The sequence below is a fragment of the Capra hircus genome, chromosome 10 (genome assembly GCF_001704415.2).
Source record: "Capra hircus breed San Clemente chromosome 10, ASM170441v1, whole genome shotgun sequence".
Taxonomy (NCBI): domain Eukaryota; kingdom Metazoa; phylum Chordata; class Mammalia; order Artiodactyla; family Bovidae; genus Capra; species Capra hircus.
The window spans coordinates 107,847-127,233 of record NC_030817.1 but is presented as its reverse complement, the minus strand read 5'-3'; the positions used below and the strand labels follow the sequence as shown (position 1 = coordinate 127,233).

Genomic DNA, 19,387 nt, shown 5'->3' with positions numbered 1-19,387 from the left:
GCGCCTGCAGCTGACCAATGGAGAAAGACCCCAGCAAGTGTTGCCCTTTGAGCGCCTGCTGCACTGAACAACTGAGAAGGACCCCAATCAGGGCTACCCTCTGAGCAACAGGGAAGAACCTGCCAGGGCGGCCTTCTGAGTGTCAGCTGCCAGTGGCTAGAAAAGAATCCTAATAGTATATCGCCTGCTCCAGTAGCCACTGGAAGACAAGAATATACAATGGGGAAAAACAGTCTCTTCCATAAGTGGTGCTGGGAAAGCTGGAGAGCTAGTGCAAAAGAATGAAATCAGAATACTTTCTAACACCAAACACAAAAACTCGAAATGGATTAAAGACCTAAATGTAAGATCAGAAACTATAAAACTCTTAGAAGAAAACATAGGCAGAAGCCTCTGACATAAATTGAAGCAAGATCCTCTATGACCCACCTCCTAGAATAATGGGAATAAAAACCAAAACAAATGGGACCTGAAAAGTGAAAGGTTAAGTCTCTCTCTTTGCGACCCTATGTAGCCTTCCAGGTTCCTCTGTCCATGGGGTTCTCCAGGCAAGAATACTGGAGTGGGTTGCCATTTCCTTCTCCAGGGGATCTTCCTGATCCAGAGATTGAACCTTGGTCTCCTCCATTGCAGGCAGATTCTTCACCGTCTGAGCCACCAGGGAAATTAAACTTAAAAGCTTTTGTACAGCAAAGGAAACCATAAATAAGATGAAAAGACAATCCTCAGAATGGGAGAAAATAATTGCAAATGAAGCAACCGACAATGGATTATCTCCAAAATATACAAGCAGATCATGCAGCTCAATATCAGATAAACAAACAACCCAATCAAAAAATGGGTCAAAGACCTAAAAAGACATTTCTCCAAAGAAGACATACAGATGGCCAATAAACACGTGAAAAAATGCTCAGCATCGCTCATTGTCAGATGAAACGAAAAGTGGAAGTGAGAGTCGCTCAGTCGTGTCCGAATCTTTGTGATGCCATGGACTATACAGTCCATGGAATTCTCCAGGCCAGAATACTGGAGTGGGTAGCCTTTCCCTTCTCCAGGGGATCTTCCCAACCCAGAGAACCCGGGTCTCCTGTACTGCAGGCAGATTCTTTGCAAATTAAAAACTACAATGAGGTATCACCTCACACGGTCAGAGCGACCATCATCAAAAAATGTACAAACAATAAATGGGGGACAGGATATGGAGAAAAGGGAACCCTCCTGCACCATTGGTGGGACTGTTAATTGATATAACCATATGCAGAACGGTACAGAGATTTCTTTAAAAACTAGGAATAGAACTACCATATGACCCAGCAATCCCACTACTGGGCATATACCCTGGGAAAACCATAGTTCAAAAAGACACATGTACCCCAATGTTCACTGCAGCACTATTAACAATAGCTAGGACATGGAAGCAACCTGGATGTCCATTGACAAGTGAATGGATAAAGCAGATGTGGTACATATATAAAGTGGAATATTATTCAGTCATAAAAAGGAACGAATTTGAATAAATTCTAGGGAGGTAGATGAACCTAGAGCCTGCTATAGAGTGAAGCAAGTCAGAAAGAGAAAAACAAATACCGTATATTAATGCATGTATATGGAATCTAGAAAAATGGTACTGATGAACCTATCTGCAGGACAGGAATAAAGATGCAGACATAGAGAACAGACTTATGAACACAGCCAGGGAAGGAGAGGGACCTAATTGAGAGAGCAGCATTGAAAATATACATGACCATATGAAAACCAGCTAGCCAGTGGGGAGCTGCTGTATAACACAGGGAGCTCAACCCCGTGCTCTGTGCCAGCCTAGAGGAGCGGGGTGGAGTAGGGTGGAGGGTAGGAGGGAGGTTCAGGAGGGAAGGGACATATATATACTTATGGCTGATTCACGTTCTTGTGTGGTAGAAACCAACACAACATTGTAAAGCAATTATCCTCCAATTTAAAATAAATGTTTTCTGATAGTATGATAGACCTATGTTGTTAAAAAGATGAATAAGATCATATCCAAGATGGTAAAGAATCCACGTGCAATGCAGGAGACCCCGGCTTGATTCCTGGGTCAGGAAGATCTGCTGGAGAAATGGATAGTGACCCACTCCCATATTCTTGGGCTTCCCTGGTGGCTCAGCTGGTAAAGAATCTGCCTGAAATGCAGGAGACCTGGGTTTGATCCCTGGGTTGGGAAGATACTCTGGAGAAGGGAAAGGCAACCCACTCCAGTATTCTGGCCTGGAGAATTCTGGGTCACAAAGAGTGGGACACGACTGAGCGACTTTCACTTTCACGAAGCTCACAACTAGGGGGGGAAGAGAATGTAGTGAAGGGCTTCCCTGCTGGTCCAGTAGTTAAGAATCTGCCCTGCAATGCAAGGGACATTCATTAGGTCCCTGCTCTGAGAAGATTCCACGTGCCAAGGGGCAACTAAGCCGGTGCTCCACAATGCTGAAGCTGTGCCCTGGAGCCCAAGAACCGCACCTCCTGAGCCCACGTGCCACAGTGACTGAAGCCCGCGCGCCTAGAGTCCCTGCTCGCAACAGGAGAAGCCGCCATAATGAGAAGCCTGAGCACCGCGATGGAGAGTGGCCCCTGCTCGCCACAGCTAGAGAAAACCATGCAGCCACGCAGACACAGCAGAGGCAGTAAATAAGTTATGTATTTAAGAAATAAGTAATGAGGCAGTGAAATAAAATCCATGACAGAAGTTTCTGCTAGGTGCTGCTGGGCATAAAAGAGGAAATAACTGACTTCTCAGTGGCTTCCCTGGAGTTGGAAAATGGAACTTCCAATTTATATTAAGTTCCACTGGAGTTCTTGAAGGTTAATACTTCTTGTTAAGATTAATACCTCTTATAGATACTTATATCTCTTGTTATATTTCAAGACAAAGTTAATTTGAAGGGGCTTTCGTTTTGTAAACTGTCTTCTGTATCAACGTTGGTGCGATATAATGATAGCTATGACTATTTATTGGGTGCTTACTATATGCCAGATACTGCTCAGTACTTTACATAAATTATCTCATTTAATCCTTGAAACAATCCTCTGAGGTTTGTATTACCATCTCTCTTGTATTTTTTATTTATTTAAAAATTTTTTGGCCTTGCCACATGGCTTGCAGGATCTTAGGGATCCTTGCAGGATCTTGCAGGGATGGCACTTGTCTGGTCTGCAGCAGAAGGGCAGAGTCCCAACCACTGGACCACCAGGGAACTCCCTATCATCTCCATTTTACTTACGATAAAATTAAGGCTTGGAAAAGAAAAGCAACTTTGGCTTATGACTACATTTTCATTTTTTAGTACCCCCGATTACCAATTATATGGTAAAACCTGGTATGTAGTTTTTTTTTTTTATTAGTGTATAATTGCTTTACAATGTTGTGTTAGTTTCTGCTGCAGGACAACATGAATCAGCCATATGTATACATATATTCCCTCCCTGTGGGACCTCCCTCCCACCCCACTCCCCCCATCCCATCCTTCTAGGTCATCACAGAGCTGGTATGTAGTTTATTAAACACCACTGTCTACTGCCCACTTGCTCAAAACTTTATTTTTGAATAATGAAATAAAATCTCGAAATGCCTTTTTGTGAGATTTTGGACCTCTATGCTAAATAGGTTTTGAAATAACAAACTTCAGAGGTGGAAGGGAAGCCTCAGGAGTTCATATTTTACAGATGGAAGAACTGATTCCAGAGGAGTTAGACATCTTAGCCAAGGTTACTCATCGTTCTGGAGGGTGGAGGGAGACAAGGCTTGTCTCTCCTAACCCACTATTCTCGCCCCAGGGTCAAAGACTCAAGAATGTGCTGACTTCAATGTTTAGTACAATCATCTTTACTAAACATTGTTAAACACTGTAACCAACAACAAAACATTCAAGATGAAACAAACGTTTTTTTTTTTTTTTACTTTGGGGAACATGATTTCTAGGTGATCATCAGCATTTCATAGCCATTTATTTGGCAAAGAACTTGATCCAATGAATGCTGTGTACCATCAAGGTAAGCATGACACAGCATAACCCAGCAGCTGTTCATAACTTAGGGAGGGGGCAGACGTGCAGTCAAACAGTTAATTATGTACAAACATGCTCAAAGGTCTATTGCGCTATACAAATGTGTGAAGCAGTGGTTCTCAGCTGGAGGATGGGTCACACTCCCATATCCCCAGCAGACATTTGGCAATGTTAGGAGATAATTTTGATTCTCACAACTTGGGGGTGGGGGTGATACTGGCATCTAGTGAGCAGAGGCCAGAGATGCGGCTAAACACCCTCAAATTCATAGGTCAGCTCCCCAACAACAAAGACTTAGGCAGCCCAAACTGTCAGCAGGGCTGAGGCTGAGGTGGTGTACAGGCAGCAAAGTATTTTCTACAAGGGACTGGCTATGGAAGAGTTTACTAAAGAGGTCAAGATTGGGGTGAGGGAGGGTGGGCCCCCAGAGGAAGAATCAGCATGTGCACAACCACAGAAGCAGCAGATGTAGGCAATCGCACACACCGGTGGGAGGGTCACGGGCGCAAGGCTGGACAGCTAGGTAGGAGCTGACACAGGAGAAAACAGATGGAGCTGGAGGAGCCACTGTGAGAACCGTGGGTCCTGTTCTGTGCTTAACAGGCCACTCAGGAGCACAGGCCAGGGGCCGGCCGCTGCCAGCGGAGACTGTCGAAGTGCCTAAAATGAGACTTCTCTCATCTTGCATCCTTACGGTCTGGGGTTCTCCAGGCATGTTACTTTCTCAGAGACACAATGCATAGGCTGTTTCAATGGAATAGAAGCTCTCAGGTGGAACAGCTCTCTACTAACGCCACCCAGCTGGGTCTCAACGCTGTGATGAAATCAGGAGCAGGGATGAAGTGGTTATTCCTCATGCATTAGTCTTACAGGCAAATGACGACGTTCCACTTTCAGGTAGCAATGTAGGCCAGAAATGGGGATATGTGACCCTTAAGATTAGACTGCCACTTTGAATCTAAATGAGTTGTTTTCCATTCCTTGCCAAAAAACGGTGGGCAGGGAGGCTGTTCCAATCAGGGTTTCTCTTTCTCTTAAGCTAACGATGACCAAAGCAACTGACAAACTGTCACGGAATCTGCCAGACCTCACACTGGCCTTCCTGTCTCCCCAGCTCCTGAACTTCCCCTCCTTCTCTCATGCTCTGGGCCCATTCTCAGCAAACTAACAAGTCTCTGACTCCTGATCTGCAGCCATCCTGGAGGCCTGTTGAGCTCTGGTCCAAGTGTCCATCTCTGCCCCCTGGTGGCTTGATGATAGAGCTTCATGGAGGTGAGCAACCTTTCTCTAAGTTAGCTGGTTTCCTGAATATAATGTGGAAAACTGGATCACAGAAGAGGGCATGGATTTTACAGCATGAAAGAAAATTCAGGGAAAGAGTTAACTTGTGGCAGTTTATAGCTTCTATATTCTTTCTAGGCCCTGAATAATTGAGAATTTAGAGAAGAGAGTATGGTAGGAAGTATTGAAATCCATCACAAACTTTTGAGAAAAATTAACTATACAAAAATATACTTTCCTTCTTAATGTAATCATGTTATTATAATTTTATATTTAAAAATTTAATTTGTTCATTATACTATCACACTTGGTATTTAACACTTAAAGTTGAATTGATTAAACATGTTAAATTGAATTCCTTCAAGATCTCTTCAGAGCTAAAATAATGCAGTTATACTCTGAAGTTAGTGTTTTCTTGATTGTCATATAGATATAAGATGTTTATTTACTACAACTACAGGAAAGTAAAAAAAAAACTCACTGATTCATCAACAAGAAACTATGACATGAATTATCATTTCCATTAGTTACCACTTCTTATATAGTTTAAATTAGATGTATATTAATCATTAAGATCAGGTTCTAATTTCCCCTATCACAGGACCTTTAGATTTGCTCTTACCCTTCTCTGTCCTTAGCTGTTGAAACAAAAAAGGTGTATTTTGTTTATAATTTCTAGAGAAAAAAGTTTCCATTATTCCCTATTCCTCAGTTCAGTTCAGTTCAGTTCAGTCGCGCCGTCATGTCCGACTCTTTGCGACCCCATGAATCGCAGCATGCCAGGCCTCCCTGTTCATCACCATCTCCCGGAGTTCACTCAGACTCACGTCCATTGAGTCAGTGATGCCATCCAGCCATCTCATTCTCTGTCGTCCCCTTCTCCTCCTGCCCCCAATCCCTCCCAGCATCAGTCTTTTCCAATGAGTCAACTCTTCTCATGAGGTGGCCCGAGTACTGGAGCTTCAGCTTCAGCATCATTCCCTCCAAAGCAATCCCAGGGCTGGTCCCCTATTCCTACTACGTTCTTGTTCCTTTACAGTGAGGTCAGTAAAAATGGATGCTTTCTTCTAATAATAAACAAAAATTGTGTAATTGTGAACCTCCCCTTATTTCAAAATTTCAAGCAGAAGCTAGAAAGGAGTGAATTAAATGACTTAAGATCTCTTTCAATTCTGAGCTCTGATAAGTTAAAAAAATTCATAATTCTCCCCTCTTATGTGAAAATGGAGGGATTTGTGAAGCATATGTCTTGCTAGTATGGTAACTCTGCCATGTGATTTGTCCTGTACAGACGAATTGTATTTCTCTGTTCTTTTGGTTAATTCTTCAGAAAATTTGCCCATCAAAGTTTTCTTTGAGGTAATAAAAACTGAGAAAAAATGCTCTTAAATAATGCAACAAAGGTCCTTACCAAACAGCAAACTCCCTTAAATATTTTATTAATCATGATTTCAAAAATCACAATTTAAAAATCAGGAAAAAAAAATCTCAGGGACAAACTAAGTATTTCTTCTGCAAGTTTCCAAGGACTTCATCACTCCCTGCCTTTTCTCTGTTCTAGAAGAATGTGCTTGGTGAGTGGAGAAGGATGGCTTTCTTAGACAGGCTTAGAAGGATGAAATCAATTCCTGACTTGGATTTCCCTCCCTCTGCCTTAAGGTTGGGCAACTTTCCATAAGGGTCTGTCAGTGGGTGTGATTTCCTAAGATTTCCAGGTAGAGCAATGTCAGAAACTTCTTTGATTTCCAATTACATTCCTCCCTCTAGAGCAGTAGCAGGTTTTTATAGGTTTTTTGCCTCACAAATTTGATCCATTTGATAAATTCAACTGCATAAAACACTGGTTGGCTTTCTGGTGACTAAATGATTATTAGGATAATGGGTTCTTGGTCATACAAACAGACCAAACCCAAGCGTCATCACTTAATTACTATGTAACCTTGGCAAGTTCTTTAACCTCTCTAAGCTTCAATGTCAGTTGGTGCTCGTGGTAAAGAACACTCCTGCCAGTGCAGGAGATGTAAAAGATGTGGGTTCACTCGCTGAGTCGGGAAGATCCCCTGGAGGATGGCATGGCAATCACCTCCAGTATTCATGCCTGGAGAATCCCATGGACAGAGGAGCCTGGTGGGCTATAGTCCTTAGGGTTGCAAAGAGTCAGATACGACTGGAGTGACTTAACACACAATCTTCAATCTCCGTAAAAATGGAAAAATATCTATCTCATAAACTTGTGGTTGTACAGTCACTGAGTCATGTCCAACTCTTTGCGGACTCTATATAGATTTTTATGAGGATTCATTTATACACAGTATTTTACACAATGAAAGATCAATAAATATTAGCTAATAAGATTAAGAGAATCCCTTGTTTTATAGCAGTGGCTATACTCTTGAAAGTCAGGATAACTGGCAAAACCTCAACTGGCAAGATGAATTCACATGAAATACATATATTTCATGTCACAAAATTCACCATTCTATGGTGTTCAATTCAGTGGCTTTTTGCATATTCACAAAGTTATGCAGCCATCACCATTCTCTAACTGTAGAACGCATTTATCACTCCAAAAGAAACTCCATACCATTAGCAGTCACTCCTCCTTTCCCCCTTGCTCCAGCCCTAGCAACAACTAGGCTCCTTAAGTCTTAAAATTTTAATGTTTCTGGTGTTTAGTTGATTTACAATGTGGTATTAGTTTCAGTTGTATGGCAAAGTGATTCAGTTATACATACACACATATTTTTTTTTTAGATTATTTTCTCTTACAGGTTCTCACAGAATATTGAGTAGAGTTCCCTGTGTTATACAATTGCTGGTCCTTGCGGGTTATCTATCTTATATATATAGTAGTGTTGCATATTCATCCCAAGCTCTGGATTTGCCCTCCCCCCGACATTTCCCCTTTGGTAATCAAAAGTTTGTTTCTGTTTGGTAAATAAGCTCATTTGTACCATTTAAAAACTTAGATTCCACATGCCAGTGATATTCGATGATATTTGTCTTTCTCTGACTTCATTTAGGGTGACAATCTCTAGGTCCTTCCATGTTGCTGCAAACGACATTCTTCCCTTCTTTTTATGGCTGAGTAATATTCCCCTGTATATATGCACACCTTCTTTATCCATCCCTCTCTTGATGGACATTTAGGTTGCTGCTGTGTTGTGGCTGTTGTAAGTAGTGGGGGTGCATGTTATCTTTTTGGATTATGGTTTTCTCCTGATGTATGTCCAGCAGTGGGACTGCTAGATCACATGGTAGATCTACTTTTAGTTTCTTAGGGAACATCCATACTGTTCTCCATAGTGGTTATACCAAGTTACAGTCTCATCAAAAATGCCGGAGGCTTTCCTTTTCTCCACACACTCTTCAACATTTATTGTTTGTATTTATCAGTTCAGTTCAATTGCTCAGCTGTGTCCGACTCTTTGCGACCCCATGGACTGCAGCATGCCAGGCCTCCCTGTCCCTCACCAACACCCAGAGTGTACTCAGACTCATGTCCATTGAGTCGGTGATGCCATCCAACCATCTCATCCTCTGTCATCCCCTTCTCCTCCCACCTTCAATCTTTCCCAGCATGAGGGTCTTTTCAAATGATTCAGCTCTTTGCATCTGGTGGCCAAGGTACTGGCCACCAGCATCAGTCCTTTCAATGAATAGTCAGTGTTGATTTCCTTTAGAATGGACTAGTTGGAACTTCTTGCAGTCCAAGGGACTCTCAAAAGTCTTCTCCAACACCACAGTTCAAAAGCATCAATTCTTTGGCATTCAGCTTTCCTTACAGTCCAAATCTTACATCCATACTGGAAAAACCATAGCTTTGACTAGACGGACTTTTGCTGGCAAAGTAATGTCTCTGCTTTCTAATATGCTGTCTAGGTTGGTCATAGCTTTTCTTCCAAGGAGTAAGTGTCTTTTAATTTCATGGCTACAGTTAACATCTGTGGTGATTTTGGAGCCCCCCAAAATAAAGTGTGTCACTGTTTCCACTGTTTCCCCATCTATTTGCCATGAATGATGAGACCAGATGCCATTTTAAGCCAACTTTTTCACTCTCCTCTTTCACTTTCATCAAGAGGCTCTTTAGGTCTTCTCTCTCTGCCCTAAGGGTGTTGTCATCTCCATATCTGGATTCCATCACCTCCACTTGCTTTGTTCGTAGTGATGCTTTCTAAGGCCCACTTGACTTCACATTCCACCCTACATATCTGCATTTTTTTTTTTTTTGGCCTTACGTTTAAAATTCATCTTCTAGATTCTGTTTCTTTATGATTCTCCATGGCGTGACCTTTTTGTTCCAAACTCTACCTCATGGAAACCTTAAACCTTCTGCTTCGATCGTCAATTTCCTGATTCTCTCTCGTTTCCAGAGCTAATTCACAAGAGGTTCTGTTTTTCCCATACCATCTTTTTTTCACTGAGCCATATCTTGGGTTGTTGAACAGCCTATGGAATGGGTCAGAAGCTGACTTGTATTTTAATCACTTGGGAGAAGGTCAGTGGAGGTCGCAAGCTATACAGAGGCTTGACCTTTAGCATGGACTATGGGAATGACAGCAACTGTATCAATGTATCTAGTAGGTCCTGGGGGTGAATCTTAGTTTAAAAATCCAGCTGTGGGAAGGATAGAGCACAGCCTTTTCTATAACACTGCTTAGTATTGACTTTGAGTCCCTATAGCTGTTGCTGGAAGGAAATGTAACTTGTAATCTTTTAAGAGAGGCATCTACATTGATGACTGCTGAAAGTCCATTACTTAATCTGATTAAGATGGTATATGAAAGACATATTGAAATATCCTCCCCTACCCTCTCCCCAGCCCTTTTCTACATACATAAAAGGATTTGATAAATGGTCAAAAACAATTTAAGCGTTGGTTTTCAAGTGTTAGAATAAAAACTGATTTGCTTTCTTCTCTCAGAAATCCATCCAACTCGAAACTATAAAGAGAATGAAAAACAGACAAAATAGATAAATGAAAACAGATAAAAATAGTCTGTAAGCCTGGACTACAGCCTATGACTACAGCCCAGTATAGCAAAAGTCAAACAGGAATGTGATAATGGATGCCTAGGGATGCACATTTTATACAATGTGAGAGTAATACGGCTCTCCAAAGAAAGTGACCCGAGACCAAAAAGCTCTTGTACTGAACAACAAGAACAGGCAAGCAGACCAAATTTGGAGCTTTTTATAAAAAAAAATCTCCATTTGCCACAAAGATTTGAGGTATTGGGAAGGTGAAGCTGAACAAGGACAAACAGTCATGCCTGTAAAAAGCAGTCTGTTGGTAAGGAATAGTGAAGGACATGGACTCTCCGTCGTAAGAAACCCTGAAATGCTAATCATGGGGAAAAGCAAGCACTAGCACATACTGGTTCATGGAGTAAATGACCTTAAATATGCTCCTGCCTCCATCCTCTTGAAAGTCTCTTGCAAACAGCCGATGAAGAACTCAGCTCATTCAATGTTTAAAAAAAGCAAAAAATAAGTAGCATCCATAAAAAAAGAGTGGGGAAAAATGTCCAGAGCAAAGCACTGAGAACTTTGGAATTAGAGAATATGAGAAGGACATTAAGAGAAATGTGGGCTAAAGGGAGAGGCCCCTACATTTGCCTGATAGACGTTTCAGAAAGACTGAGGAGAATGGTGGAGGGGTAATATTCCAAGAGAGATGGCTCTATTAGGTCCAGGCAGGCAAGACCCAGGATTGAGGAGATCAAGTGTCAGGAGTGAAGGACACAGGCAACACAGGGACACTAGGGAGCAAAGGTCTAGGAACTCAAGCAAAGCATTTGGGGAGAAAGAGGTGAAAGTATAAGTGTGGAAAGAGAGCAGAAGAGTTATCGATGAGTATGGAATCTGATGAACGGTGAGGCAAAGCATTTTTAGCCATGTTCTCTTGGCTAGAACAGATCTGAATATGAGTGAAACTAACTTTACAAGTAGAGGCAAGCACAAAGTTATGACAGGTAATGGAGGGTTAGAAATGAAGAGCTAAGAGTTCTGGATACTTAGATTCTTGAGGGATGTACAGCAGATAGGGACAACTGAGGTCTTAGGGCCAGAGCCCTTTGGACTCCCTTGATTCTACGACTGACTTGAGTGTCAGAGCAAATTCTGAATTCCAGTTTTCCTTTCAAGAGCATGAGAGTAACCTATGGACTAATCATCAGGGATTCTGCCTCAGAATAAATTTTCCATCTATATTTAAGCTTTTCATCCTTTGGAGGACACAATACGCAAACTGAAAAATAGTGTATGTACATTTAACATTTTTCTCCCATGATAATGTTCCTCACTTTCGTCTGCCTAAGATCTGATCTTTTGAGTCCCGTCTTATATAGCCTATATATTTCCATTGACCACACCCCCAGTCATACATCAAGGACCCATCTATTATGCTCTCCTAAAACATACTAGAGATATTACCTTGCCAACAAAGGTCCGTCTAGTCAGGGCTATGGTTTTTCCACTGGTCATGTATGGATGTGAAAGTTGGACTGTGAAGAAAGCTGAGTGCTGAAGAATTGATGCTTTTGAAATGTGGTGTTTGGAGAAGACTCTTGAGAGTCCCTTGGACTGCAAGGAGATCCAACCAGTCCATCCTAAAGGAGATCAGTCCTGGGTGTTCACTGGAAGGACTGATGCTGAAGCTGAAACTCCAATACTTTGGCCACCTCATGTGAAGAGTTGACTCGTTGGAAAAGACCCTGATGCTGGGAGGGATTGGGGGCAAGAGGAGAAGGGGATGACAGAGGATGAGATGGCTGGATGGCATCACTGCCTCGATGGACATGGGTTTGAGTGAACTCCGGGAGTTGGTGATGGACAGGGAGGCCTGGCGTGCTGCAGTTCATGGGGTCGCAAAGAGTCAGACATGACTGAGCGACTGAACTGAACTGAAAAAATACTTAGTTCTGCTATACAAATTATCCTCCTGCTCTGAAGAGGTTTCGTCTCAGTCTCCATTTCTATACTCCTGAATCATAGCATTTCAGCTTTAGCACTTAGGAAAGGGTAAGAATACACAGAGCTGGTAATGGTATATGCTGGGAGCAGTGGATCCTGGCATTTGAAAAGTCTAAGCTGGGGGCAAAGTCATTTCAGGAATCCTGGCAGAAAACTTTGGAAGAAGGAGAGCCCTGGGCTGTCAATGGTGACAAGGTCCTCCACACAGCTAAGTCAGACAGACCCCACAGGGCCCTGAGCCTCCAGAAGTTCAGTTGTGGTAAAGATATCGCCTGTGAGATGGAACTCCAGACTTGGTTTCAGGCCACCCTCTTGTTGCTGATTCCAGAACAGAGACAGGCTCAACCCATGGCTAGTGCTCAGATGAGGCAGAATAAAAGTGAATGGAGTGGGCAGGGAAGTGCCACGGCTAGACCTGGGCAAGGCTCCCACTCTGACCCTCCTCCAGCTATATTCCTCTTTATAAGATAAAGAGGCCATGACTGGACACAGAGCACATGCTCTCTCCCATAAATATTTTAAATTACATGCTATGCATCCAGGACTCTTAAAATTCTCTATTCAAGAGATTCTGTGTCCACTGTTGGGACCTCCATAGCTCCCATAGGCAACTGTGTGCCTGAAGGGCCGCTGTGTATAGGGGTGTGTGTGTATGCATGTATGGAGCTTTGTTTTGTGGGCTAGGCTTTCCACATACATGCTTATGAGGTATGGGATAGGGTAAGGGAGTTGGGAGGTTAAGAGGAATGGGCCAGGGACTTCGAGCAGTACTTTGCCATGACCTATAAATGCTAGTGAAAACCCAGATGGGAGCAGTTCAAGGGCAGAGCCTCTATCTTACCCACATCTATGCCCTAACAAGTTTGGGCATTAGAACAGAGCTGGAATTATTGAATGTTTACTTCATCAGGCTCTTAGGTACTGATATCAAATCCACTTCTGCTGGTTACTATTTAATAACAGCAGCTATAATACTGTGAATCATTTATTCTGGGAAATATCTGGCAATACTGTGAACCGTTTATCCTGGAAAACCTGCCACTATAAAACATCTCAAAATGCCACAAACATCCTTTGTAATGCATACCTGAGTGGACAAGAAAGTAAAGAGACATTCCAAAGAATACAGACTGGAAAACAGCAAGATGGGCTGGAGTCACTGAGAGCTGTATCAGCAGTGCGAGTTTCTGTGTATCTCAGGAAAACCAAGATTAAACAACTTAAAAAAATTTATTCATTTAACTTGTGGAAAATTGATTTAACAATCTTTAGACTCATATCAAGTAGGGAGTTGGACCTCAGACCCTAAATAATGGTAACACATTTGAACGGTTACATCCTCAGCGAAGGAGTGGCAAAGAAAAATAATAAAGGACCTTTACTATCTTGATCTGGGGTCTGAGTGATAAACAAGAGTGTCTGTGGAGAATTTTTAACCACAAGCTTGCCCTCCTACAGGGTTAGGCTTAAAATGTACAATCCCCTCTATGAGCTGTGAAGCTGTGTGAAGCTGTGAAACTGTGTGAAGCTCGCTCAGTCATGTCTGACTCTTTGAGACCCCATGGACTGTAGCCTACCATGCTCCTGCATCTGCGGGATTGTCCAGGCAAGGATACTGGAGTGGGTTGCCATTTCCTTCTCCAGGAGATCTTCCCAACCCAGGGATCGAACCCGAGTGTCCTGCATTGTAGGCAGACGCTTTACCGTCTGAGCCACCAGGGAAACTCCATGAGCTGGCTAGCAGTAAAGAGCCCGTCTGCCAATGCAGGAGACGCAAGAGAAGCGGGTTCTACCCCTGGGTCGGGAAGATCCCCTGGAGGAGGGTATGGCAGCCCGCGCCAGTATGCTTGTCTGCAGAATCCCATGGACAGAGGGGCCTGGCAGGCTACAGTCCATAGAGTCACAAAGAGTAAGACACGACTGAAGCAACTTATTTAGCATGTACGCTAAATAAGTTGTAGCATGTAGCTACAACTCATGTAGCTACAGATTTGAAACCAATAATATTAACATAAAATGGTGGAGGGCTGGTGTAATTTGGATCTCCAAGCAGAAATAAACAGATATTCCCTGTAGGGACTTGCCTTTAATCTAGGCAAAATATAAAATAGAAGAGATTCATAAACTAAATTATACTAAATTACACTGCTGCTGCTGCTAAATCGCTTCAGTCGTGTCTGACTATGCAACCCCTTGGATGGCAGCCCACCAGGCTCCCCTGTCCATGGGATTTTCCAAGCAAGAGTATTGGAGTGGGTTGCCATTGCCTTCTCCGAAATTACACTGAATTACACTAAAATTAAGGACTTCTTTTCTTGGGAAGACACTATAATGGGGATGAAAAGAAGCCATATACCAGAGATGGGAGAAGATATTTATAAAACCACCAAAATAGAACTAGTATCTGGAATATATAGAGAACTACTCTGAATCAATAAGACAAACAACTCATTAAAAAAATGAACAAAAGACTTAAGACACTTCTCTTAACAAAAGATGATCCACAAACACGTGAAAAATGTTAAACTCTATTGCTGCTGTTGCTAAGTCACTTCAGTCGTGTCCGACTCTGTGTGACCCCATAGATGGCAGCCCACCAGGCTCCCCCGTCCCTGGGATTCTCCAGGCAAGAACACTGGAGTGGGTTGCCATTTCCTTCTCCAATGCATGAAAAGTGAAAAGTGAAAGTGAAGTCGCTCAGTTGTGTCTGACTCTTAGCGACCCCATGGACTGCAGCCTACCAGGCTCCTCCATCCATGGGATTTTCCAGGCAAGAGTACTGGAGTGGGGTGCCATTGCCTTCTTTGGTTAAGCTGCATTAGGTAATCACAAAAATGCAAACTAAAGCTATACTGAGGTACCATTACACACCGGTTGGTTTGTTATAAGACAGAAAATGTGACAAAAATAGACATTGGTGAGGATGTGGAGCAACCAAAAGTTTCATGTTCTGCTAGTAGAGTATAAATTCCTACCATTGTTTTGGCAAACAGTTTGGTACTATGTGGTAAAGCTAAAGGTGTTCATATCCCATGATCTATCAATGCTATTTCCACATGTATAATGCACAAATTTACACATGTCCACAAAAAAATACAGAAAAGACATACAATAACACATGTAAGAATGTCATTAATAGGATTGTGCATTTTTTTACAAATTGAAGGTCTGTGGCAACCCTGCTCTGTGCAAGTATATTGGTCCCATTTTCCCAAAAGTATTTGCTCACTTTGTGTCTCTGTGCCACATTTTGAAAATTCTTGTAATATTTCAAGCTTTTAAATTAGTATATTAATATCTGAGATATTACATATTATATATTAAATATATAATTATATGTACTGTTAAATTCCTATCACAGATGTTATATTATTTGTGATTAGTGATCTCTGATGTTATTGTTGTAACTGTTCTGAGGCCCCACAGATCACACTTGCGTAAGACAAGGATACTTAATAAATGCTGTGTGTGTTCTGACTGCTGCAGATGGGCCATTCCTTTGTCTCTCTCCTTTTCCTGGGCCTGCCTCTTCTCTGAGACATAGCAATGTTGATATTTGGCTGACTAATAACCCTACAATGACCCCTAAGTGTTCAAAGGGAAGGAAGAGTCACGTGTCTTAAATCAAAAGCTACAAAAGATTAAGCCTTGGTGAGGAAGGCATGTCAAAAGCCAAGACAGGCTGAAAGCTGGGCTTCCTGTGCCATGTGGTCAACTTGTGTATGCAAAGAAAAATTCTTGAAGGAAACTGAAAGTGTGAGTCCAATAAGCTGTGAAGTGTAAAAAAGCAAGACAGCCCTACTGCTGATAATGGAGGAAGCTTTGGGGGTCTGGGTAAGAGATCAAACCAGCCACAACAACCCCTAAGTCAAAGCCTCATCCAAGCAAGGCCCTAACTCTTCGATCTCAGGAAGGCTGGGAGGGGTGAGGGGGCTGCAGAAGAAGAGTGGCTCCAGGAGCCATCGCCAAGACATGAACGTTCCAGGTGAAGCAGCCAATGCTGAGGCAGAAGCTATAGCAAACTGTCCACAAGCTCTCGCTAAGGTCATTAGTGAGGGTGGCCACACTGAGCAACAGATTTTCAGTGTAGATGAAGCAGCCTTATGTTGGAAGAAGATGCTACCAAGGACTCTCACAGCTCGAGGGGCAGTCAGTGGCTGGCTCCCTAGTTTCAAAGGCCAGGACGTGTCTCCTGCTAAGGGCGAATGCAGCTGGTAACTTTAAATTGAAGCCAGTGCTCATTTACCATTCTGAAAATCCTAGGGTCCTTAGGATTTACATTAAATCTACTCTGCCGGTGTTCTATAAACAAGGCCTAGATGACAACACATCTGCCGACAACATGGTTTACTGAATATTTTGAGCCCACTGTTAAGATCTACTGCTCAGAAAATAATTCTTTTCAAAATATCATTGATAATTTGTCTGATTACTCAAGAACTCTGATCGAGATGTACAATGAGATTCAGGCTGTTTTCATGCCTGCCAACAGGACATGGAACAAGGATAATTTCAACTTATAAGTCTTGCCATTTGAGAAGTACATTTCGTAAGGCTATAACTGCATTAGATAGTGATTCCTCTGATAGATCTGGGCAAAGTAGATTGATAGCCTTCTGGAAAGGATTCACCACTACAGACGCCATGAAGAACACTGACGGTTTGTGGGGAGAGGCCAACTATCGACATACACAGGGATTTGGAAGAAGCTGATTAAAACCCACAAGGAAGAATTTGAGGGGTTCAGAACTTCAGTGGAGGAAGTACCTGTGGATGTGGTGCAATATCAAGAGAACTAGAACTGGAAGTGGAGCCTAGAGATATGACTCAATTGACTGCAATTTCATGGAACTAAAGAGCTTCTTGATCAAGGTGAAAGAGGAGAGAGAAAAAGGTGGCTTAAAACCCAACTAAAAAAATCCAACTTAGAAAACTAAGATCATGCATCCAGTCCCATCACTTCATGGCACATAGATGGGGAAAAAATGGAAACAGTGACAGACTTTCTTTTCTTGGGCTCCAAAATCACTGTGGATGGTGACTGTAGTGATGAAATTAAAAGACGCTTCCTCCTTGGAAGAAAAGCTATGACAAACCCAGACAGCGTATTAAAAAGCAGAGGCATTACTTTGCCGACAAAGGTCCGTATTATAGTCAAAGCTATGGTTTTTCCAGTAGTCATGTATGGATGTGAGAGCTGGACCATAAAGAAGGCTGAGCACTGAAGAATTGATGCTTTCAAACTGTGGTGCTGGAGAAGACTCTTGGGAGTCTCTCGGACAGCAAGGAAATCAAACCAGTCAATCCTAAAGGAAATCAACCCTGAATATTCATCAGAAGGACTGATGCTGAAGCTGAAGCTTCAATACTTTGGCCACCTGGTGCAAGAAGCCGACTCGTTTGAAAAGACCGTGATGCTGGGAAAGACTGAGGGCGGGATGAGAAGGGGATGACAGAGGATGAGATGGTTGGATGGGATCACTGACTCAATGGACAAGAGTTTGAGCAAACTCCAGGAGAGACTGAAGGACAGGGAAGCCCGGTGTGCTTCAGCCCATGGAGTTGCAAAGAGTGGGACACAACTGAGCCACTGAACAACAACAATACCTGGCGGTCTAGTGGCAGTCACCTTCCAATGTGGGGGGTGTGGGCTTGATTCCTGGTCAGCGAGCTGAGATCCTACATGCCTGGTGGCCACAAGACCAAAATATAAAACAGAAGGAACATTATAACAAATTCAACAAAGACTTCAAAAATGGTTCACATTAAAAAAATAAAACAGTAATAGAAGAGAAGTTGCTTTTTATGGACGAGGGAAAAACGTGGTTTCGTGAGATAAAATCTACTCCAGGTGAAGATACCATGAAGAATGTTGAAATTCCAACAAAGGATTTAGACTATGACATAAAATTAGTGATAAAGCAGAGGCAAGGTTTGAGAGGACTGACTCCAATTTTGAAAGAAGTTCTAGTGTGGGTATAATGGAATCAAACAGTGCCACATGCTAAAGAGAAATCACTCGTGAAAGGAAGAGTCAATCAATGCAGCAAACTTCACTACTTATTCCAAGAAACCTCCACAGGCACCCCAGCCTTCAGCAACCATCACCCTGAGAAGTCAGCAGCCATCAACACAGAGGCAAGACTCTCCACTGGCAAAAAGACTCCACTTGTTGAAGGCTCAAATGATGGTTAGCATATTTTAACAAAAAAGTATTTTTAATTAAGATACGTACTTTTTAGTCACCACACTACTGCACATGTAGTCAATTAAAACTACTTCCGCAGGCACTGGGAAACCAAAAATGTCATGTGATTCCCTTTACTCTGATGTTCATTTTATTGTGGTCGCCTGGAACCCAACCCACAACATCTCCAACATATGTCTGTATAGAATATATGTTCACCAAAAAACATGAGCAGGAATGTTCCTAGCAACACTATTTATAATAGCTCCGCACTGGTAACTACTCAAAAAGTCTATCAACAGTAGAACAGAGAAATAAATTATGGCATATTTACACACTGAATATTATGCAGCAATGAGGATGAATGGACCAAAATTATATAGAATATGAATAAATCTCACAAATATAAGTTGACAAAAGAGGTCAGCAGCAAAAGAGTATATATTTGCATTTATATAAAATTAAAAAACAGATAAAACTAATATATTGTGTTGGAAGTCAGGATGGGGGTCAGTCTTAATGAGGGATAGTGACTTGCAGCAGACATATGGGGGGGGGCTTCTGGGATGCTGAAAATGTTTTTCTTTTTTTAATGCTGTTTTCAATTTTATTTTTTTCAAATTTACTTTTTATTTTATATTGAAGTATAGCCAATTAGCATTGTGACAGCTTCAGGTGGACAGTGAAGGGACTCTCAGTCATATACATGTATCCATTCTCCCCCAATCTCCCCACTTCCATTCAGATTGCCACATAACTTTGAGCAGAGTTCCCTAGGCTATACAGTAGGACATTGTTGGTTATCCTGAAAATGTTTTGTTTCCTGATCAGGGTTATGATTACACAGATATGTTCATTTTGTGAGAAGTCATTGATCTGTACCCTTATGATTCTACATTTTCTGTAAAAT

At 42.2% G+C, this 19,387-nt stretch overlaps 1 protein-coding gene across 5 annotated transcripts in view; it reads left to right on the top strand.

Moving 5' to 3' along the window:
• TRIM69 (tripartite motif containing 69) overlaps nucleotides 4,953–19,387 on the top strand; it is a 30,830-nt gene continuing 16,395 nt past the window's right edge. For all 5 annotated transcript variants that reach the window (XM_013967402.1, XM_005686209.2, XM_013967401.1 and 2 more), the window contains exon 1: nucleotides 4,953–5,306. In XM_013967402.1, the coding sequence (XP_013822856.1) occupies nucleotides 5,301–5,306 (6 nt within the window). In that variant the 5' untranslated portion in view covers nucleotides 4,953–5,300. The remainder of the gene's footprint in view (nucleotides 5,307–19,387) is intronic.